Source organism: Cherax quadricarinatus, chromosome 75 (genome assembly GCF_038502225.1).
Source record: "Cherax quadricarinatus isolate ZL_2023a chromosome 75, ASM3850222v1, whole genome shotgun sequence".
Lineage (NCBI taxonomy): Eukaryota > Metazoa > Arthropoda > Malacostraca > Decapoda > Parastacidae > Cherax > Cherax quadricarinatus.
The window spans coordinates 7,551,238-7,575,648 of record NC_091366.1 but is presented as its reverse complement, the minus strand read 5'-3'; the positions used below and the strand labels follow the sequence as shown (position 1 = coordinate 7,575,648).

The window sequence follows — 24,411 nt, the reverse complement described above, 5'->3', positions numbered from 1 at the left end:
GGCCGTCCCCATCACCATCAGTCCTTGATGGTAGGACGGACCTGACTCACCAGCCCAGCATCAAGAGCCCTCAGTGCCAAGGAGAAAACATGTGTCAGGACTCCCCAAAGAATGACAGTAAAAGAAAGAGAGAAGACGAGAGTGAGGATACCACGACGAAAAATAGTAAAAGGCGAAGAGAAGAAGATAACAGTGAAGGAGACTTGGAAAAAGATGGGATGAACCTGACTCACAAGTCCAGCACCGAAAATCCTGAAAGTCAGAGAGACATATGTGAGGATCACCCGAAGAAAAACAATAAAAGAACAAGAGAATAAGACGAGAATGACGATAGCAGAACTAAAAACAAAAGATGAAGTAAGAAAAACGAGTGAGTGAGAACAACGAGTGATGAGTGATAACACCCTATATTTAGCATGTGGGTTATTATTATTATTATTATTATTATTATTATTAATATATGCTCTGTTTTCTTCTGGTGGGTTTAGTTCTTTTCCTATTTTTACTACTTTTTACTGATGTGAAAGTGAATATAATTGGTTTTCAGGACATAAGGTGGAGGAAGCTTAACCTCCACCAATTTCAACAACAATAGCAACAACGTCACTAGCAGAACCAACAGCAACATGCCACATACAGGTCAGTAGCACCTTCCTTCATTCCCCTCATTCTCCCTCAACTTGATTCTCTCCCTCAATCCTGTCTCTCCTACAATCACCCTTACAAATATTTACCAGTCAGTCAGCGTTTCTTCCCTTCCTCTCTCTCACTATCTCTTTTTTTTTTTTAACAGGGTTTGACAAGGTTAGGTTAAGGATCCCTAGCTTTATGGACAAGCTGTTTACAAGTTAAGGATTCCTAACTTTATTGACAAGCTAAGAGCTGTTACCTACATCAGCTCATTTGAAAGCATTTTTATTGTTATGAAACATACAAGTAGGGAAGAGGATGAAGTTGGAGCCATCTGTGCGCCAGCATTTTCATTTGATCAATTGACTTTATCTTGTTGACATCATAATGCTGTACGAATTGTAGACAGCCTGTACTGTCTGCATAGATAGCCCATGCTGTCTGCCAGCTTAGTTTATATTTTGCGCCACTAAGGTGCTGCCCTCTGTAACCAGGCTTCTCGGTGGGCACGCCAGCCTGCCTGCCCTTGCCTCACTCTCTCTCTGGCGACACTCATCACGCAGACAAGAAGGCCTACTCTCTCTTCCTCGTGGGCATGGCCCTCCCGGGTCATGGGCACAACACACAAGCCTGTTTACCCACCACAACTTAACAATAAAGTAAGAAGCCTCTGAAGACGTTTATCATTCACTCCCCGCTATCAGACTACCAAACAAACCCGTGTTAAACATTGGTAGCAGCGGTGGTCGCAGCAGTTGTTTGCCCGGAGAGAGGAAGGAAGGGATGAAGTCATCTTCACTATCACCCAATACAAGAAGCATGCGTCTCTCAACGAGTTATCCTGATGTCGTGATGTTGACCATCCAGACACAGGTACAAGCAGGATCCAGCCGAAATTTACCGAATTTCTTTGAGAATTGTAAGTGGGGTCCCAGTGACTCCACGCTACAGTGTCCCACGCTGTTTCTCAAGTCACGTGTTCAGCATCACTTGTATGTTGCTGTTGTTGTTCAGCTCAGCACAGCTGTTTCAGCAAGCCAGAGGTGAGTTTTGTGTGATTTCTGCGTCCAGTGTGAGTTTCTCCACGTGTTTGTGGGAGGAGGAAGTGGCCATTCCTTGCCTCACCCTGCTGTACTCTCACACCTCACCAGCCTACCATACACCACTCACCACTGCCCACTCCCTCTGCTGTGTTTTCTGCTGTTTTTCGTGTGATTCGTCGCCAGAGCTGTGTATCCGAGTGCCCGAGGCCACTCGAAGCTACGTGGATCAGCATGCCACGTAGATCACGATGCCACGTGGATCACGACGCCATGTGAGTGTGGACGATGTCACGTGGATCTACAAACCATGTGAGTTACCGAGCCAGATGTGATGCTGCCCGCATCACATTGACGTCACCGACGATGCTGCCCGACTTCATGACGTCACAATGTCTGCCTGACGTCACCTTGAGATGTCTGCTGACGTCACAGTGCTGCTGACGTCACCTCGTGACATCACATGATGTCACATCGAGTGTTTCTAGTAATTATTTCAGTATTGTCGAGAAGTTTGAGAGAAGATATATGTCGTGTGTTAATTAATTCCTCTCAGTCAGTGTTCTCACATGTTAGTGTACCGCATGTACCGCGGGTGTGTTTAAAGTTTCTGTGTGTCCATTGAGGTCTGAGCCAGACCTGAGTAGCACCACTGTGCTAAGTCACCCGTGTGACCAGTGTGTTTGACAGCTGATTTACTCAGCCCCCGAGTGACCGAGCCCTCTTGTACAGAAAGCTCTTATGCTTGTCGCTCGTGATGTTCTGCAGAATCGTACCTGCTACGATTTCCATCGACATTTGTTTCACTTCACCTCCAGACCGTCAGAGTGCAGTTATATGTAGAGAAACAAGTCTGAGGACACTTAGACTAACCTCTGCTATAACTCCAACTGCCGAGAGAATGACACCCGTCAAGCCGCAGTTAGCCCTGTCGGCAGGCGCTGTGTCAGCCTCGTGTCACAAGCTTCAGTGAGCAGCCTGCACAAAAAAGATGTCACTTTGACTGCTAGCTCTCTCACTGCAGTCTGGTGTATGATGTTACGACTCCCAGATGTTTCGCCCAGTCGTCTCTGCCACGACTCGCTCCACAACTCGCTCCACGCTCGCTGGCAGTGACAGCCCAGCGACAGTACCAGTCGAGAAGTGTCCTCCTGAGTCGCTTGCCAGAAGTCCTGCCCAGTTGCTGAGTTTTGTCGACGCCTCACTCGAGGGCACCAGCATGTCGTGCCCCAGGTTGAGTGAAAACCTACAGCAACTCCTACGATGTCTGCTTCACCGTTCCAGAGGAGACCGTAACCTGTTACGTCACAGCTCAGCTGCAGCGATGTCTCCTGTGTTGCAGTATCTGTCCAGACGCAGGAAGGCGTGCAGTGATGCCCATCGACGTTCACTGCCTTTGACCACAATGTTTAGCACACCCCACATGTTTTTTTCTTCCCTCCCGGTAGGAAGCTTTTTTTCCATGTCTATATGTATATATATGTTTTTATTTGTGTTCTGTGCCCTGTTCCTACGAGAGACCGATTTTCTTTTACCACCAGTATTGTTGCGTCGGGACAACGCACGGTAGGTGGCCGAGCGTATGTAGACAGCCTGTACTGTCTGCATAGACAGCCCATGCTGTCTGCCAGCTTAGTTTATATTTCGTGCCACTAAGGTGCTGCCCTCTGTAGCCAGGCCTCTCGGTGGGCACGCCAGCCTGCCTGCCCTTGCCTCACTCTCTGGCGACACCCTTCATGCAGACAAGAAGGCCTACTCTCTCTCCCTCGTGGGCATGGCCCTCCTGGGCCATGGGCACAACACACAAGCCTGTGTACCCACCATGACTTAACAATAAAGTAAGAAGCCTCCGAAGAAGTATCATTTACACCCCGCTACCAGAACGCCAAATAATCTGGTTATAGAATGTGTTCCAGACTCGAGTCATCCTAGGGATAAATGATCTCAGATGGAGTGATGTTCTGGAGAAGGGTACAGCCAGAGTGAAGTTGCTGCTTTCTGCCAGTCTTGTGGTATAGAAGCTTGCCTCACGCTGTCCTCGAAATGGATCCAAGTGTGGTACTTTGACAATGTTGACCTTGTACATAACAGTAAGGCCACCCACATCCCTCCTGTGTTGAAGGCTCTTCTGAAATGACAGATCTATCTAGGATGTCCAGGCGAGAGATGAGACGTCTTGCTCTGTTCTCTACTCTGTCAAGCAGTCGCAGATAAGGGAGGGGGCAGGCAAACCAAGAAAGATGAGCATACTCAAGGTGTAAGCGTACTTGTGTGTCATACAGAATCTTGCAATCCCTACTGTCAAGCAGATGCGAGATACGGTGAAGTGCTGTAAGCTTCCTGGCTGCCTTGTTTGCAAGATTTACAACGTGGCTCTTCATGGTCAGTTTGGAGTCAGATTTAACCCCAAGGATATCAACTTCTTCCCTAAGTACCAACACCCTCCCATTCATACTTACTACTACACCAGCATTACCATCATGGTGCCTAGAGACTATCATTTGTGTTTTCTCGGGTGCAAATGTTACTTGCTATCTATTTCTCTCTCTCTCTCTCTCATGTCTTTATTCATCATCTCAAGATGATGAATAAAGACATGTATGTAACACCTGAGTATATTGGTGAAATGTTCTGCCTGTATAGCAGGCTTCATCAGTCGATTAAAAGTGTAATACTAGAAACAATAGGAATTGTGAAGTTATCAGTCCCTCAGTCTTAATTACTGTGATAGATACCCCTGAGAGGAGACACACTGTAGTATCAAGCTTGAGAATGCCTCTTGAGATCGGCTTCAACCTTTCGGCTCATATATACAACTTATTTTTTAAATATTCTTTTCTGGTCATAGTTTCTGTCTCTGGAGCCCCGGGGGCTGTGCGACATAGACATGTACCTTCACTAAGTGCCATATCAACCAGGCCGTGATGGTTGTATGGGCCAGTGGGTCACCAGCAGCAACATCCGGGTTGACCAAGTAAACACCAGACAAGCCTGGACCAGGATCGGGCTACGGGAATAGGTAAAATCTCGAAACCTATCAAAAGTAAATCCAGGGTAAAGGTTACTGGGCTGTGTAGGTGCCAATTCGGTCGTTCTATTGATGTAAAGAGCGGAGTGGCTTCCCTGCGACATTTTCGAATATGTTTGATGAGATTCATTGGTAGATTCTGCATAGAGGAAGGTTCGAATTGCTTTTGGAGTGAGTATATGTCAATTGTTATTGTAGTGAGTAAATGTCAGTTTGTTATTGTAGCGAGTATATGTCAGTTGTTATTGTAGTCAGTTGTTATTGTAGTGAGTTATTGTAGTCAGTTGTTAGTGTAGCGAGTATGTATCAGTTGTTATTTTAGTGAGAATATGTCAGTTGTTATTGTAGTGAGTTATTGTAGTCAGTCGTTATTGTAGTGAGTATATGTCAGTTGCCATTGTAGTAAGTTATTGTAGTCAGTTGTTAGTGTAGCGCGTACATGTCAGTTGTTATTGTAGTGAGTTATTGAAGTCAGTTGTTACTGTAGTTAGTATATGTCAGTTGTTAGTGTAGCGAGAATATGTCAGTTGTTATTGTAGTGAGTTATTGTAGTCAGTTGTTATTGTAGTGAGTATGACTTAAGAAATCGTAATGACACGATTGCAAATAAACCATACCCCCGGCCGGGATTGAACCCGCGGTCATAGAGTCTCAAAACTCCAGCCCGTCGCGCTAGCCACTAGACCAGCTAGCCACAAAAAGATTCATCCAACTAGGTATATTTCTACACCATAGGAAAGTTAGCACAGGCACCTCTGTTCAATCCCGGCCGGGGGTATGGTTTATTTGCAATCGTGTCATTACGATTTCTTAAGTCATGTTGACGGCAGTGAAGGGACTTGAGCTAGAGTTCGTCACGGCCACGCTAGCTGGAGATTCGTCTGTAAAAACTTGCATTTGTGGTCACAGAGGTGCCTGTGCTAACTTTCCTATGGTGTAGAAATATACCTAGTTGGATGAATCTTTTTGTGGCTAGCTGGTCTAGTGGCTAGCGCGACGGGCTGGAGTTTTGAGACTCTATGACCGCGGGTTCAATCCCGGCCGGGGGTATGGTTTGTAGTGAGTATATGTCGGTTGTTATTGTAGTGACTATATGTCAGTTGTTATTGTAGCTAGTATATGTCAGTTATTATTGTAGTGAGTATATGTCAGTTGTTATTGTAGTGAGTATATGTCAGTTGTTATTGTAGCTAGTATATGTCAGTTATTATTGTAGTGAGTATATGTCAGTTGTTATTGTAGTGACTATATGTCAGTTGTTATTGTAGCTAGTATATGTCAGTTATTATTGTAGTGAGTATATGTCAGTTGTTATTGTAGTGAGTATATGTCAGTTGTTATTGTAGTATGTGTCAGTTATTATTGTAGTGAGTACATGTCAGAGTATATGTCAGTTGTTATTGTAGTGAGTTATTGTAGTCAGTTCTTTTTGTAGCGAGTATATGTCAGTTATTGTAGTGAGTATATGTCAGTTGTTATTGTAACGAGTATATGTCAGAGTGTGAGTATATGTCAGTTGTTATTTTAGTGAGTATGTGTCAGTTATTATTGTAGTGAGTACATGTCAGAGTATATGTCAGTTGTTATTGTAGTGAGTTATTGTAGTCAGTTCTTTTTGTAGCGAGTATATGTCAGTTATTGTAGTGAGTATATGTCAGTTGTTATTGTAACGAGTATATGTCAGAGTGTGAGTATATGTCAGTTGTTATTGTAACGAGTATATGTCAGAGTGTGAGTATATGTCAGTTGTTATTGTAACGAGTATATGTCAGAGTGTGAGTATATGTCAGTTGTTATTGTAACGAGTATATGTCGGAGTGTGAGTATATGTCAGTTGTTATTGTAACGAGTATATGTCAGAGTGTGAGTATATGTCAGTTGTTATTGTAACGAGTATATGTCAGAGTGTGAGTATATGTCAGTTGTTATTGTAACGAGTATATGTCAGAGTGTGAGTATATGTCAGTTGTTATTGTAACGAGTATATGTCAGAGTGTGAGTATATGTCAGTTGTTATTGTAACGAGTATATGTCAGAGTGTGAGTATATGTCAGTTGTTATTGTAACGAGTATATGTCAGAGTGTGAGCATATGTCAGTTGTTATTGTAACGAGTATATGTCAGAGTGTGAGTATATGTCAGTTGTTATTGTAACGAGTATATGTCAGAGTGTGAGTATATGTCAGTTGTTATTTTAACGAGTATATGTCAGTGTGAGTATATGTCAGTTGTTATTCTAGTGCGTTATTATAGTCAGTTGTTATTGTAGCGAGTATATGTCAGTTGTTATTGTAGTGAGTATATGTCAGTTGTTATTGTAGTGCGTTATTGTAGTCAGTTGTTAGTGTAGCGAGTATATGTCAGTTATTATAGTGAGTTATTGTAGTCAGTTGTTATTGTAGTGAGTATATGTCAGTTGTTGTTGTAGTGCGTTATTGTAGTCAGTTGTTAGTGTAGCGAGTATATGTCAGTTATTATAGTGAGTTATTGTAGTCAGTTGTTATTGTAGTGAGTATATGTCAGTTGTTATTGTAGTGAGTTATTGTAGTGAGTATATGTCAGTTGTTATTGTAGTGAGTATATGTCAGTTATTATAGTGAGTTATTGTAGTCAGTTGTTATTGTAGTGAGTATATGTCAGTTTTATTGTAGCTAGTATATGTCAGTTGTTATTGTAGTGAGTATATGTCAGTTTTATTGTAGCTAGTATATGTCAGTTGTTATTGTAGTGAGTATATGTCAGTTGTTATTGTAGTGAGTATATGTCAGTTTTATTGTAGCTAGTATATGTCAGTTGTTATTGTAGTGAGTATATGTCAGTTTTATTGTAGCTAGTATATGTCAGTTGTTATTGTAGTGAGTATATGTCAGTTGTTATTGTAGTGAGTATATGTCAGTTTTATTGTAGCTAGTATATGTCAGTTGTTATTGTAGCGAGTATATGTCAGTTGTTATTGTAGTGAGTATATGTCAGTTGTTATTGTAGTGAGTATATGTCAGTTGTTATTGTAGTGAGTATATGTCAGTTATTATTGTAGTGAGTATATGTCAGTTATTGTAGTGAGTATATGTCAGTTGTTATTGTAGTGAGTTTATGTCAGTTGTTATTGTAGTGAGTATATGTCAGTTATTGTAGCGAGTATATGTCAGTTGTTATTGTAGTGAGTATATGTCAGTTTTATTGTAGCTAGTATATGTCAGTTGTTATTGTAGTGAGTATATGTCAGTTGTTATTGTAGTGAGTATATGTCAGTTTTATTGTAGCTAGTATATGTCAGTTGTTATTGTAGCGAGTATATGTCAGTTGTTATTGTAGTGAGTATATGTCAGTTGTTATTGTAGTGAGTATATGTCAGTTGTTATTGTAGTGAGTATATGTCAGTTATTATTGTAGTGAGTATATGTCAGTTATTGTAGTGAGTATATGTCAGTTGTTATTGTAGTGAGTTTATGTCAGTTGTTATTGTAGTGAGTATATGTCAGTTATTGTAGCGAGTATATGTCAGTTGTTATTGTAGCGAGTATATGTCAGTTATTATTGTAGTGAGTATATGTCAGTTGTTATTGTAGTGAGTATATGTCAGTTGTTATTGTAGCGAGTATATGTCAGTTGTTATTGTAGTGAGTATATGTCAGTTGTTATTGTAGTGAGTATATGTCAGTTGTTATTGTAGTGAGTATATGTCAGTTGTTATTGTAGTGAGTATATGTCAGTTGTTATTGTAGTGAGTATATGTCAGTTATTATTGTAGTGAGTATATGTCAGTTATTATTGTAGCGAGTATATGTCAGTTATTATTGTAGCGAGTATATGTCAGTTGTTATTGTAGTGAGTATATGTCAGTTGTTATTGTAGTGAGTATATGTCAGTTATTGTAGTGAGTATATTTCAGTTATTATTGTAGCGAGTATATGTCAATTATTATTGTAGTGAGTATATGTCAGTTGTTATTGTAGTGAGTATATGTCAGTTATTGTAGCGAGTATATGTCAGTTGTTATTGTAGCGAGTATATGTCAGTTGTTATTGTAGTGAGTATATGTCAGTTGTTATTGTAGTGAGTATATGTCAATTATTGTAGCGAGTATATGTCAGTTGTTATTGTAGCGAGTATATGTCAGTTGTTATTGTAGTGAGTATATGTCAGTTGTTATTGTAGTGAGTATATGTCAGTTATTATTGTAGTGAGTATATGTCAGTTATTATTGTAGCGAGTATATGTCAGTTGTTATTGTAGTGAGTATATGTCAGTTGTTATTGTAGTGAGTATATGTCAGTTATTGTAGTGAGTATATTTCAGTTATTATTGTAGCGAGTATATGTCAATTATTATTGTAGTGAGTTATTGTAGTCAGTTTTTGTAGTGAGTATATGTCATTTATTGTAATGAGTATATGTCAGTAGCTATTGTAGTGAGTATATGTCAGTTGTTATTGTAACGAATATATGTCAGTTGTTATTGCAGTAAGTATATGTCGGTTGTTATTGTAACTAGTATATGTCAGAGTATATGTCAGTTGTTATTGTAGTTAGTATATGTCAGTGTATATGTCAGTTGTTACTGTAACTAGTATATGTCAGTGTATATGTCAGTTGTTACTGTAACTAGTATATGTCAGTGTATATGTCAGTTGTTACTGTAACTAGTATATGTCAGAGTATATGTCAGTTGTTACTGTAACTAGTATATGTCAGTGTATATGTCAGTTGTTATTGTAACTAGTATATGTCAGTGTATATGTCAGTTGTTACTGTAACTAGTATATGTCAGTGTATATGTCAGTTGTTACTGTAACTAGTATATGTCAGAGTATATGTCAGTTGTTACTGTAACTAGTATATGTCAGAGTATATGTCAGTTGTTACTGTAACTAGTATATGTCAGTGTATATGTCAGTTGTTACTGTAACTAGTATATGTCAGTGTATATGTCAGTTGTTACTGTAACTAGTATATGTCAGTGTATATGTCAGTTGTTACTGTAACTAGTATATGTCAGTGTATATGTCAGTTGTTACTGTAACTAGTATATGTCAGTGTATATGTCAGTTGTTACTGTAACTAGTATATGTCAGTGTATATGTCAGTTGTTACTGTAACTAGTATATGTCAGTGTATATGTCAGTTGTTACTGTAACTAGTATATGTCAGTGTATATGTCAGTTGTTACTGTAACTAGTATATGTCAGTGTATATGTCAGTTGTTATTGTAGCGACTATATACAATTTCATTAATTAAATTTCAAAACGTTTGTATTATTTTCACTAACTTATGAAAAATGCATCTGCGGAATGAGTTCAAACTTTCTCGGCTGATGTATTTAGTGTAAATGAAAATTGCATAAATTTTGGCTGCCTAGATGCAAATTTGCCATTTTTAAGTTACAATTTTTACATTACATATTCCCCTGCAATATCTGGAGAATGCGTCTTCTTATTGGCTTGAAACTTTCATCAGTGGTGCATTTTGTGATATCCAAGTGATAAATGGAGAATACCTTTTCTGGTCGGCTTCAAACGGTATTCTTTTCAATTTTATGGAATATTTTTTCTCTACTTCACGTTGGCAGTGGGGAGAGAGCCTTCTGCTTTACTCACTCTCAAACAATTGGATGTTATGTGGTACTCTTCTATGTAGATATAAAGGAGAGAGTTCTCAGCGAGGACTTCCAAGTCGTCTGTTTCTGTCTTATGTACTCTCGTGCATGTACTCTCTCTTTCTCACTTCTCCCTTATTCTTCACTGTAGGTCAGGCTGGGGTCAACCAGCTCGGAGGAGTGTTCGTCAACGGACGTCCCTTGCCGGATTACGTACGTCGACGCATTGTAGAGATGGCGCTGATGGGAGTGCGCCCGTGTGACATCTCCAGACAGCTGCTGGTCTCCCACGGCTGTGTCTCCAAGATTCTCACCAGGTTCTACGAGACAGGGTCCATCAAGCCGGGATCCATAGGTGGCAGTAAGCCTAAGGTGGGTATAGAGTACAATACACAAATAACCTGCGCATAGAAAGTAAATGGCTTGTGACGTTTCGGTCCGACTATCTAATACCGCTTTTGTTATTCTTTCTACCGACAAAGACAATTCGATATTCAAGTGAGTAAACTGTTATTGTAGCGAGTATATGTCAATTGTTATTGTAGTGAGTCAGTACAAATTTTGGCTGCAGTTCGTACGTCAGTTTGCGTGCGGCCAATAGTAACGGCCTAGTTAATCAGGCCCTGATCCACCACGAGGCCTGGTGTCAGACCGGGCCGGGGGCGTTGACCCCCGAAACCCTCTCCAGGTATACTCCAGGTATGTCAGTTGATATTGTAATGAGTATATATCAGTTGCTTACTGACTCACCTACCTACACTCTCGCATCAATAGAACTTTTAGCACTGAACTTCGAACTTCGATCTCTGTCCTCCTGACTTTGACCTTGTTCAGTGTTTTCGTGTTATGTGTCCCTCTCTGCCTTATTTTTTTATGTTCTTCCTACAACTCACAAACCAGATGTACCACAACGTCCCGTTAAATCCTCCAGAAGTTCTGTTTCTCATCTTCTTGTCTCTTGGCTGGCCAAACTCTCACCCCCTTTCTTGGTATTTTTTTTTTCTCACCTCTGTAATTCTCAAAGGCTTCATCGAACTTTGATAAATGAGACACTTGAGCAATATTTGGGAACCTTTATTCTGGAAAAGTTTTGTCTCACTGTAGCTTTTTCTGTCTTGTTAGAGATCATAGTCATCGTATAGACTGGTCCTCTGCCGAAACTGTCTATCCCTGTCCTAGTCTTCACAACCGTCGTCTTATTGAAACATCCCTTGTACACCGCTTTGTATGAATCTTAGTTCTGCCTTTGTCTCTGTAGATGCCTTCCTATCTCCTTTATCAAATGCTACAAACTTTAGAATACTCGTGACTTGACATGATTCTTTCTTCTCTCCCTACTTCTTCTCCCTTTCCTATTTGTCTTTATTTCTTTGTTTTTCCTTTTTCCTTCCTTGTGCCTAGTGTATTCTGTTCTTCACTTTTTCTCGTGTTTTTGGTCCTGACTCTTAGCTCTCCTGCAGTATCTCCTGTAGTACTCCTTTTTCTTGTATTTAGACGTACCAGACTTCTACTACTCCTACTACTATCACTCCTCTACTACTGTTACTGCTTCTACCTTTTCTACTACTGTTACCTCCTTTCACTCCCCTTTCTACCTCTTGTGGTAATAAACTACTACTACTACTTTCTACTATTACTACTACTACTACTTCCACTACCAGCATTACCATCACTACTTTTTCTTCCTCTCTTGGTCCCGTCCCTGTCCCCCCATCGCCTATATATACTGGCTCACTCATTCTCTCCTGTCACTGTGACTTTGTAAATGGTCCAAGTCGGACTGAAACGTCGTCATAAGCTTCTCTCTCCTATGTGCGGGTTGTTTGTGTATTGTTCCAGTCACAATATTATCCTTTTTTGTTCTTTAAGCGTGGAGCTTAACAGAACTGGATACTTATTGTGGATTTAGAGATTTAGAGCCTTCAGAACTCCTTAATAATATTAATAAAAATATTTATTTCTGTAAGTATATGTTACAACTTATGAAGACCATAGCTGACATCAGTAACATATATAGAAAACCCCTGGTTATGCAGAGCATTTCCGGAAACTTAGGTTAATATTGTCCCCCAGGATGCGACCCACACCAGTCGGCTAATACCCAGGTACCTATTTTACTGCTAAGTGAACAAGAACAGCAAGTATCTTAAGGAAACACGGCCCAATGTTTCCACATGTTAAGATAAGATAAGATAAGATTTCGTTCGGATTTTTAACCCCGGAGGGTTAGCCACCCAGGATAACCCAAGAAAGTCAGTGCGTCATCGAGGACTGTCTAACTTATTTCCATTGTGGTCCTTAATCTTGTCCCCCAGGATGCGACCCACACCAGTCGACTAACACCCAGGTACCTATTTGCAGCTAGGTGAACAGGACAACAGGTGTAAAGAAACGTGTCGAAATGTTTCCACCCACCGGGAATCGAACCCGGGCCCTCCGTGTGTGAAGCGGGAGCTTTAGCCACCAGGCCACCGGGCCTGAGATCTAACCACGGACCTCATTGTATAAGCTGAGCTCGCTACCAACCGAGCTACGGAACACGAATAAAAATTATCACTTAAAACATGTCATACAAGACTGCTTACAACTCTTGCATCGACCCCTTGTATCCAGGGTGCCACAGTGAAAGAATACACATTCAGATCAATATTTAATAACAAGATTCCTCCTAGAGAGCAGCACTGAGCACAACATCCCGTTTTCTATTAGCAGGTTGTCGAGCCTCGCCGCGAGAGGTCCTCCCTAAGTAATTATTAAAGGCAACTTAAAAAGACTGGTGAAAGACCTCCCGTTACCGTCATGTCGTCCAAACCACTGCAAAAAAAAATGAACTTAAAACTCTTTCAACCTCCTGTGGTTATTGATTTTATTTTAATTTGTTATGTCCCTCGCTGATGCGCAACCTGGAATTATCAATGACGGGAAAAGTTCATCAGTGTTGTGTTCTGGCCTCTGTAAAAACATAGGGTTTGTTACCCGGACACCGAAATGCTGAGTTCGATACGGCGCAATTTGTCAGTGGCCCTTTAATTAAACCCCAAACAGATAATGGAGATTATCCAGATTTCTGTAACTACTTATGTACACTTGTAGCAATAGCAATAAGTCACTTTTTCTGTTTTTTTACGGGTTATGCCAGGTAGTTTACACCATGTATAATAATGGGACTTAAGTGTACCTGGATCTAAAATAATCTTAAGAATAGAAATAGAATGAAAATAGTAAGAAGGCAAACCTCACACACGCACAGTTGTAAGATCAGGTATAATAGGGAGCACAAGAACATTTTACATTAATACCTAAAGTTGGTGATTAAATTATCGCATGTGTTAGAGGTGACACGCAGCCTTAATGATCATAGCGTAGTTGATAGGGTTGAAACCTCATTAATTAACCAGTCAGCCACTACTGTACGCCAAGATGTGTGTTTCTTAGTCATTGTGGTTTTATGAAGCTTAGTAGTAGTAGTAGTGGTAGTAGTGGTGGTAGTAGTGGTGGTAGTAGGTGTAGTAGCAGTAATAGTGGTAGTAAGTGTAGTAGTAGTAGTAGTAGTGGTAGTAGGTGTAGTAGCAGTAATAGTGGTAGTAAGTGTAGTAGTAGTAGTAGTGGTAGTAGGTGTAGTAGCAGTAATAGTGGTAGTAAGTATAGTAGTAGTAGTAGTAGTAGTGGTAGTAGCGGTAGTAGGTGTAGTAGTAGTGGTAGTAGGTGTATTAGTGGTAGTAGGTGTAGTAGCAGTAATAGTGGTAGTAAGTGTAGTAGTAGTAGTAGTAGCAGTAGTGGTAGTAGCGGTAGTAGGTGTAGTAGTAGTGGTAGTAGGTGTATTAGTGGTAGTAGGTGTAATAGCAGTAATAGTGGTAGTAGGTGTAGTAGTAGTGGTAGTAGGTGTAGTAGTAGTGGTAGTAGTGGTGGTAGTAGGTGTAGTAGCAGTAATAGTGGTAGTAAGTGTAGTAGTAGTAGTAGTAGTGGTAGTAGGTGTAGTAGCAGTAATAGTGGTAGTAAGTGTAGTAGTAGTAGTAGTGGTAGTAGGTGTAGTAGCAGTAATAGTGGTAGTAAGTGTAGTAGTAGTAGTAGTGGTAGTAGGTGTAGTAGCAGTAATAGTGGTAGTAAGTATAGTAGTAGTAGTAGTAGTAGTGGTAGTAGCGGTAGTAGGTGTAGTAGTAGTGGTAGTAGGTGTATTAGTGGTAGTAGGTGTAGTAGCAGTAATAGTGGTAGTAAGTGTAGTAGTAGTAGTAGTAGCAGTAGTGGTAGTAGCGGTAGTAGGTGTAGTAGTAGTGGTAGTAGGTGTATTAGTGGTAGTAGGTGTAATAGCAGTAATAGTGGTAGTAGGTGTAGTAGTAGTGGTAGTAGGTGTAGTAGTAGTGGTAGTAGGTGTAGTAGTAGTGGTAGTAGTAATAGTGGTAGTAGGTGTAGTAGTAGTAATAGTGGTAGTAGGTGTAGTAGTAGTGGTAGTAGGTGTAGTAGTAGCAGTAATAGTGGTAGTAGGTGTAGTAGTAGCAGTAATAGTGGTAGTAGGTGTAGTAGTAGTGGTAGTAGGTGTAGTAGTAGTGGTAGTAGGTGTAGTAGTAGCAGTAATAGTGGTAGTAGGTGTAGTAGTAGTGGTAGTAGGTGTAGTAGTAGCAGTAATAGTGGTAGTAGGTGTAGTAGTAGTAGTGGTAGTAGGTGTAGTAGTAGCAGTAATAGTGGTAGTAGGTGTAGTAGTAGTGGTAGTAGGTGTAGTAGTAGCAGTAATAGTGGTAGTAGGTGTAGTAGTAGCGGTAGTAGGTGTAGTAGTAGCAGTAATAGTGGTAGTAGGTGTAGTAGTAGTGGTAGTAGGTGTAGTAGTAGCAGTAATAGTGGTAGTAGGTGTAGTAGTAGTGGTAGTAGGTGTAGTAGTAGCAGTAATAGTGGTAGTAGGTGTAGTAGTAGTGGTAGTAGGTGTAGTAGTAGCAGTAATAGTGGTAGGTGTAGTAGTAGTAATAGTGGTAGTAGGTGTAGTAGTAGTGGTAGTAGGTGTAGTAGTAGCAGTAATAGTGGTAGTAGGTGTAGTAGTAGTGGTAGTAGGTGTAGTAGTAGCAGTAGTAGTGATAATAGTATTAGTAGCAGTAGTAATAGTACCCACACTTCTAACAACCTCCCCCACACTCCCACTAACAACCTCCCCCACACTCCCACTAACAACCTCCCCCACACTCCCACTAACAACCTCCCCCACACTCCCACTAACAACCTCCCCCACACTCCTAACAACCTCCCCCACACTCCCACTAACAACCTCCCCCACACTCCCACTAACAACCTCCCCCACACTCCCACTAACAACCTCCCCCACAATCCCACTAACAACCTACCACACACTACCACTAAGAACCTCCGCCACACTCCCACAGCAAGTAGTTACGCCCACACTCCCACTAACAACCTCGCCCACACTCCCACTAACAACCTCCCCCACACTCCTACTAACAACCTTCCCCACACTCCCATTAACAACCTCCCCCACACTCCTACCAACAACCTCCCCCACACTCCTACTAACAACCTCCCCCACACTCCCACTAACAACCTCCCCCACATTCCCACTAACAACCTCCCACACACTCCCACTAACAACCTCCCCCACACTCCCACAGCAAGTAGTTACGCCCACACTTCCACTAACAACATCTCCCACACTCCCACTAACAACCTCCTCCACATTCCCACTAACAACCTCCCCCACACTCCCACTAACAACCTCCCCCACACTCCCACTAACAACCTCCCCCACATTCCCACAGCAAGTAGTTACGCCCACACTTCCACTAACAACCTCTCCCACACTCCCACTAACAACCTCCCCCACATTCCCACTAACAACCTCCCCCACACTCCCACTAACAACCTCCCCCACACTCCCACTAACAACCTCCCCCACATTCCCACTAACAACCTCCCCCACATTCCCACTAACAACGTCCCCCACACTCCCACAGCAAGTAGCTACGCCCACAGTAGTAAAGAAGATTCTCCGCTTAAAACAAGACAACCCAGGTATGTTCGCGTGGGAGATCCGCGAACAACTTTCTGGCCAGCGAGTGTGTGAAGCTGCGGCACTGCCATCTGTGTCATCTATCAACCGTATCCTCCGCAACTCAGGCCTCTGGACGCCGCACGAGGCTGCGGCTGCGGCGGCCGCAGCCGCCACTACCGCCACTCACCCGTCACCGCACTCGCCCGCAGCTGCCCACGCTGTTGTTACCGCAGCGGCTGCTGCCGCAGCCGCTGCCGCAAGTGGTGAGTTACCAGTTACTTCAGTACCTGTACAGTGCTGGTACAGTACTGGTACAGTACTGGTACAGTACCAGTACAGTGCTGGTACAGTACTGGTACAGTACTGGTACAGTACCGGTACTGTACTGGTACATTACTGGTACAGTACTGGTACAGTACCGGTACAGTACTGGTACAATACCAGTACAGTACTGATACAGTACCGGTACAGTACTGGTACAGTACTGGTACAATACCGGTACAGTACTGATACAGTACCGGTACAGTACTGGTACAGTACTGGTGCAGTACCGGTACAGTACTGGTACATTACTGGTACAGTACTGATATAGTACCGGTACAGTACTGGTACAGTACTGGTACAGTACCGGTACTGTACTGGTACATTACTGGTACAGTACTGGTACAGTACCGGTACAGTACTGGTACAATACCAGTACAGTACTGATACAGTACCGGTACAGTACTGGTACAGTACCGGTACAGTACTGGTACAGTACTGGTACAGTACCGGTACTGTACTGGTACATTACTGGTACAGTACTGGTACAGTACTGATACAGTTCCGGTACAGTACTGGTACAGTACTGGTGCAGTACCGGTACAGTACTGATACAGTACCGGTACAGTACTGGTACAGTATTTAACTCTTTATAAACTCTCTAACGCTCTTTTACTGTTATAAATATCCTGAGTAACAAAAAAGGCACAATACCGTGACTGGAACAGCACACAAATAACCCGCACATAGGAGAGAGGAGCTTACGACGACGTTTCGGTCCCAGTTGAACCATTTACAAAGTCACACTTACAAAAAGAATGATGTCCTTGATTTTCTTAGAGAGAAGGCCATAAAGTGTTTCTTCATCTCCCTATACTTACTGATGTCTTTCTTGATCTTATCCGCCTCTGTGTGGACTCTAATTTTGTTTCTTTCCAAGGGAAATATTATTCTCAAACCTTCGGTGTGGCTATGGGCTCTCCTCTCTCTCCTGTCCTTGCTAATCTTTACATGGAATACTTCGAGACTGTTCTTCGTACCATCGATGTGCGACCTTCACTCTGGCTCCGCTATGTGAATGACATCTTTGCTCTGTGGCCTCATGACTCTAGTCTCTTCCAACCATTTCTTGAAGCTCTTAATAGTCTTGCCCCTTCCATTAAGTTTAAAGCTGAATGGGAATCTAATTCCTTGCTTCCTTTTCTTGATGTCCATCTCCACCGCTCAGATACAGGTTTTGCCTTTTCCGTTTACCGCAAACCTATGTACAGTGGCATGTACATTCACTACTTTTCTTATCGTGCTTCCCCTGTCAAGAAAAGTGTTCTTGTTTCCCTCTTTCCTCGTGCTCTCCGCTTATGTGATCCTCAGTTCCTTCAATCAGAAATTTCCACTCTTCATAATTCAATTTCCCGTCTTGGCTACCCTTCCCATTTCATAGACTCTGCCCTCTCACGTGCTAAACGTAATTTCTTCTCTCCAAAACTCTCTACTCCTGGGAACTCTTCTGTCCTCTTCCTTCCCTACATTTCCGGTCTTTCTAATCTCAATAACTCTCTCCGTTCCTCAGACATCAAACTTACTTTCCGCCAGACTAACACTCTTCGCACTAATCTCGTTCATACCTCTCCTCCCTCTACAGATGTTCCTGGTGTCTACTCTATTTCTTGCTCCTCCTGTCCTCTTCAATACTTCGGAGAAACTGGTCGATCTCTTTCTGACAGACTTAGGGAGCACAAAAATAGTGTTAGGCTTGCCGACACTAACAATGCTCTTTTCTGTCACGTCAGAGATCATAGCCATCCTATTGACTGGTCTTCTGCTAAAACTGTCTTCCCTACTTCCAACTCGAACAGTCGCCGTCTAGTTGAATCCTCTCTAATACACAACTTTCCTTGTATGAATCTTAGTCCTGGTTTCGTCTCTGTAGATGTCTTCCTCTCCCACTACATTGTAAAATGCTCCAAACTTCAGAACACCTGTGACTTAACCTGATTCCTCCTTTTCTTCTTCTCCCTCTTCCCCTTTCCTCTTTCCTTTTTCTCCTTTAGGTTGTCTTTCTTCTGCCTTGTGTATTTGTTCCTTTATTATTTATTCCCCCCCCCCCTCGGTGTTCTTGCTCTTACCCTCTGTGGGCACCTAGCTCCCTTGTGGGCACCTAGCTCCCTTGTGGGCACCTAGCTCCGTTGCAGTGCTCCTCTTTCTTAGTATTTGACTGGCTCCTCTTCCTTACTACCTCCCCACTACTACTACGACCTTCTACCTCCCCACTACTACTACGACCTTCTACCTCCACTACTACTACTACTACCACCTCCTGGCTATATATACCCCTCTTTCTCTTCTTTTCGTTAGTGTGACTTTGTAAATGGTCCAAGTCGGATCGAAACGTGGTCGTAAGCTCCTCTCTTCTATGTGCGGGTTATTTGTGTATCCTGAGTATGTGAATAAGACACATGTGAAACACTGTGGGTATCTTTATTGTGGAGACGTTTCGCCCACCAGTAGTGTCATCAGTGCAACACACAGGCTGTGGAAGACGTGAAGCCGAGCTTTGAGGGAATCACTCCCCCAGCCAGTCTTGCTTCATGGTTCGACTTCTCGTTAACTCTCATCTTTTCCAGCATCTTACTTCTTTCTTCTTCTTCCTGTCTTCTTTCCTTAGCATCTTCATCCCTTCCGGCTGTTCCAAAACGTTTTGTTTTCTTGTCTTCTCTCTGTTTCCCCGTTTCTTTTTTATCACTTCCCTTTTCCCATCATTTATTCCTCCTTAGTCTCTCTCATTCTGTTCTCTCAGTTCTTCCTCTTCTTCTAATTCTTTCCTCACCTCTTCTACTAATTCCTTCATTTCTCTCTCCATTTTTCCCTCAGTTCTTCTTCGTAATTGTAACTTCATTATTATTGTCCTTCTCTGGTCCTCTTCACAATTATCATTATTATATTGTTCCTCTCTCATTCTCTGTCCCATTATCATCATCTCTCACCTCTCCATTCTTTCACTCCTTGTTTGTTTACTCTTTCTTCGCCCTCTTTCACTCATTTCTTTATACAAATTTATATTTTTAGTTTGTTTCTCGTATCCAGTGTCTTTTCTGTCACTTCAGTTGGTTTCAGGGACACCAGATGGTTTTAGGGACACTTCAGATGGTTTCAAGGACACCAGATGGTTTCAGGGGCACTAGCTAGTTTTAGGGCTACCTCAGCTGGTTTCAGGGACACTAGCTGGTTTTAGGGACACTTCAGTTGGTTTCAAGGACACCAGATGGTTTCAGGGGCACTAGCTAGTTTTAGGGCTACCTCAGCTGGTTTCAGGGACACCTCAGCTGGTTTCAGGGGCACCAGATGGTTTTAAGGACACTAGCTGGTTTCAGGGACACCTCAGCTGGTTTTAGGGACACTTCATACGGTATCAGGGACACCTCAGCTGGTTATAGGGACACTTTAGACAGTATCAGGGACACCTCAACTGGTTTTATGGACACTTCAGACGGTATCAGGGACACCTCAGATGGTTATAGGGACACTTTAGACAGTATCAGGGACACCTCAGCTGGTTTTAGGGACACCTCAGCTGGTTTTAGGGACACTTCAGACGGTATCAGGAACACCTCAGCTGGCTATAGGGACATTTTAGACGGTATCAGGGACACCTCAGCTGGTTTCAGGGACATCTCAGCTGGCCTCAGGGACACACCTCAGCAGGGCTCAGGGACACCAGGGACACTCAGCCACCACTGGAACTAAAAATCAATGAAGCGCTGGAGAACTTCTAAAAACAAAAGAAATGCAAATGGCGTCGCGCGGGGAAAACAAAAGACTCTCGTCGGTATCTGCATTTCAATTCGACCTGGGTTTCCTCTGGCTTTGACCCCTTTTCACGTGAGATTAAGCCATCCCAGGCCAGCCACCGGCTGTAATGCCTTCCTAGCCACTTATTCAACCTGTGTATATTAGTAAAAAAAGCTTTATTTCACCGCATTTAGGGATTAAATATGGCGGAGGAGGCGGTGCACAGAGCACCAGTCCATTTCCACTAGTGATCTACATCCGAAAATCTCATTATCCTCGATGCTTTGGCCGTGATTAATTAAGATTCTAGGGTGGCCGTAAATTAAGAATGAATTAAGAGCGATTAAAGTTTTGAACACTCGAAGGGAGAGAGACGGCAGGATCAAGTTGATATCTGGACGACGGGAAGGAGGAGGAGGAGGAGGATCGAGGCGCCTCTGGCCAAGGCCAATAGAATCCACGCCTCCAGACGCGCACTTGTGGGATTCTTGAAATAATTGTGTCTTTATAGACGCGAGAGTTGAGCTGACAGTGATTAATATCACCGCTGATGACCGAGCTCACTTTCATTCTCCCTGGCACTGAGATCTGTTATATTGTTCAGTGAGATTATTCACACAACTCATTCAGATCGTTGATACAACTCTGGTCGTTGACACAACTCACTCAGGTCGTTGACACAACTCTGGTCGTTGACACAACTCACTCAGGTCGTTGACACAACTCTGGTCGTTGACACAACTCACTCAGGTCGTTGACACAACTCTGGTCGTTGACACAACTCACTCAGGTCGTTGACACAACTCAGGTCGTTGACACAACTCAGGTCGTTGACACAACTCTGGTCGTTGACACAACTCACTCAGGTCGCTGACACAACTCTGGTCGTTGACACAACTCACTCAGGTCGTTGACACAACTCTGGTCGTTGACACAACTCACTCAGGTCGTTGACACAACTCTGGTCGTTGACACAACTCACTCAGGTCGTTGACACAACTCTGGTCGTTGACACAACTCACTCAGGTCGTTGACACAACTCTGGTCGTTGACACAACTCACTCAGGTCGTTGACACAACTCAGGTCGTTGACACAACCCACTCAGATCTTTGACACAACTCACTTGTATATTTTACACCGTTCAACTTAGTATTATCTACGCATGTTGTACTGTGAAGATCTTAGTACAGTCACCATTATTTCCTTGTTCACCCTCAAGGGTGCGCTTTTATACAAGTTAAGAGGCCAGTGAGGCTTCCTTGTCTCCTAACATCATGTTTATCTGAGCTGAGCTCAGACCTCTGCAACACAGTTGTCCTCAAAGATTTGTTTAGTTATACCATGACTTAAGTAAAGATCCTGGACTTCACCTTACGAAACAAAGCAAATGTGATAGTAATTATGGACAAGGTAGATTATAGTGGAAAAAATGAACATGTTATTAGAAGACGGGGGATCTTACGTGCCCCTTAAGAGAGCAATTAAAATTTGAATTAAATTATGGAGATGTAGATCTGCCATGTATTCAGGAAAGTATTACAATGTAGTAATGACATGCAGTACCGACACTTGTAATGTCTGTTATGATGTTTTGACCACTAGTGTCTTTATGAATTCAGTACAGAGGTGAAGGTAGTGAAATTGGAGACAGTAGGTGAGGCAGTCAGCCCCTCAGCCTAGATGAAAGTACTCACCTTTGTAATATGGGTAGGTTAGGTTGGGCTGGGTAAGATTTATCAGGAAACAGGACAAGTGTTTCCTGACGCGGGTCTTAGATGATAACCCACAGCTGGAGCTTTGGGTCATCTGACCGAGGCCTTAAACTGGCTTACCCCTCCACCCCTTTAAATATTATGATTATGATTATAACCATTTATTCCTTAGTATGGGTATGAGGATGGTGGGCTATATAAAAGCAAGATGAAGTGCAGCAGCTGAAGGCATGGTCTCCGTGGGCGGGGCCCACTAGTGGAAGTGAGTCATGTTTATGAACGGTATACGATACCGACAGTATGAAGAATTAGACACATGTGCAACATCTGGGTATCTTTATTGTAGATATTTCGCCATCCAGTGACTTTATCAATTCAAGGACATGATGTGAAGACAGGAGAACTCTATACAAAAGATGAGGTAATCAGTCCCTCAGCCTTGGAGTTGGTGAAGAGCACCTTAGTCTTGAAGACTCTGAAGTACAGCCAGGAAGATTGGTGCTTATATACTGGCGTCAGATGTTGGTGGTGCAGCAGACGAAGACACTGTCACTGGTGGGTGGGGTTCCCAAGTGGAAGTAGGTCATACCCGAGGGATGAGTCAGGGTCCTCCTGTGTACAGGCAGACCCCGCTTTACAGCGCTTCGTTTTACAATGTTTTGCTAATACAGCGGTTTTCCATTATACCCATTCTTCATTTATTCAGACTTCCTACAATAAATAATAAATATATTTACCACTCACTCTAAGCTAAGGATGAGAATATATGAAGGTAAGTAATGTATATACCATATATGCATTTTTTAGGCCTAGGGTATGGTTTAGCTCTATTGTATTTGAAGGCGAAAAAAACGTTATGATTCACTTTACAGCAGTAGCCTGGAACCTAACCTGCTGGCATGACCTACCACTAGTGGGACCCGCTCACTTTCACGATGCCTTTACCTGCTACACCTCATCTGACTGCTATATAAGCGGCCATATTCCTGTTTTAAAAGATTATTAATACTAATTTTTAAAGGGGTGGAGGGGTAAGCCAGTGGAAACCTCGGTCAGATGACCAAAATCTCCAGCTGCGGGTCATCATATGACTAAGACCCGCCTCAGGAAACACTTGTCCAATTTCATGAAGACTCTTACCTAAGATATGAATTAGATTTATACAGACTACGGGGGGTGAGCACTTTTATCATGGGTGAGGGACTCATTACCTTATCTTCTACTGTCTTGAATTTCAACACTTCACATAGCCTCTGTACTGAATAAAATTATAACAAAGATACCCTTGTGTTGTATGTGTCTAATTCGCAGATGATGCTGTGACTGCTGATGCTGTGACTGCTGATGCTGTGACTGCTGATGCTGTGACTGCTGATGCTGTGACTGCTGATGCTGTGACAGCTGATGCTGTGACTGCTGATGCTGTGACTGCTGATGCTGTGACTGCTGATGCTGTGACTGCTGATGCTGTGACTGCTGATGATGTGACTGCTGATGCTGTGACTGCTGATGCTGTGACTGCTGATGCTGTGACTGCTGATGCTGTGACTGCTGATGCTGTGACTGCTGATGCTGTGACTGCTGATGCTGTGACTGCTGATGATGTGACTGCTGATGCTGTGACTGCTGATGATGTGACTGCTGATGCTGTGACTGCTGATGCTGTGACTGCTGATGCTGTGACTGCTGATCCTGTGACTGCTGATGCTGTGACTGCTGATCCTGTGACTGCTGATGCTGTGACTGCTGATGCTGTGACTGCTGATGCTGTGACTGCTGATCCTGTGACTGCTGATGCTGTGACTGCTGATGCTGTGATTGCTGATGTTGTGACTGCTGATGTTGTGATTGCTGATGCTGTGACTGCTGATGCTGTGACTGCTGATGCTGTGACTGCTGATGCTGTGACTGCTGATCCTGTGACTGCTGATGCTGTGACTGCTGATGCTGTGATTGCTGATACTGTGACTGCTGATGTTGTGACTGCTGATGCTGTGACTGCTGATGCTGTGACTGCTGATGCTGTGACTGCTGATGCTGTGACTGTTGATACTGTGATTGCTGATACTGTGACTGCTGATGCTGTGACTGCTGATGCTGTGACAGCTGATGCTGTGACTGCTGATGCTGTGATTGCTGATGCTGTGATAGTTGATGCTGTGACTGCTGATGCTGTGACTGCTGATACTGTGATTGCTGATGCTGTGACTGCTGATGCTGTGATTGTTGATGCTGTGATTGCTGATGCTGTGACTGCTGATGCTGTGATTGTTGATGCTGTGGCAGCTGATGTTGTGACTGCTGATGCTGCGACTGCTGATGCTGTGACTGCTGATGCTGTGATTGCTGATGCTGTGACTGCTGA

General features: G+C 42.8%; 1 protein-coding gene across 1 annotated transcript; it reads left to right on the top strand.

Moving 5' to 3' along the window:
- Positions 1-626: 626 nt before the first annotated feature.
- LOC128691761 (paired box pox-neuro protein-like) lies at positions 627-19,726 on the top strand. The gene is made up of 4 exons (XM_070100839.1): positions 627-639; positions 10,446-10,666; positions 16,246-16,546; positions 19,629-19,726. Exons 1-4 carry the CDS (start codon positions 627-629, stop codon positions 19,724-19,726), a joined length of 633 nt encoding a protein of 210 aa, XP_069956940.1.
- The last annotated feature ends 4,685 nt before the right edge of the window (positions 19,727-24,411 follow it).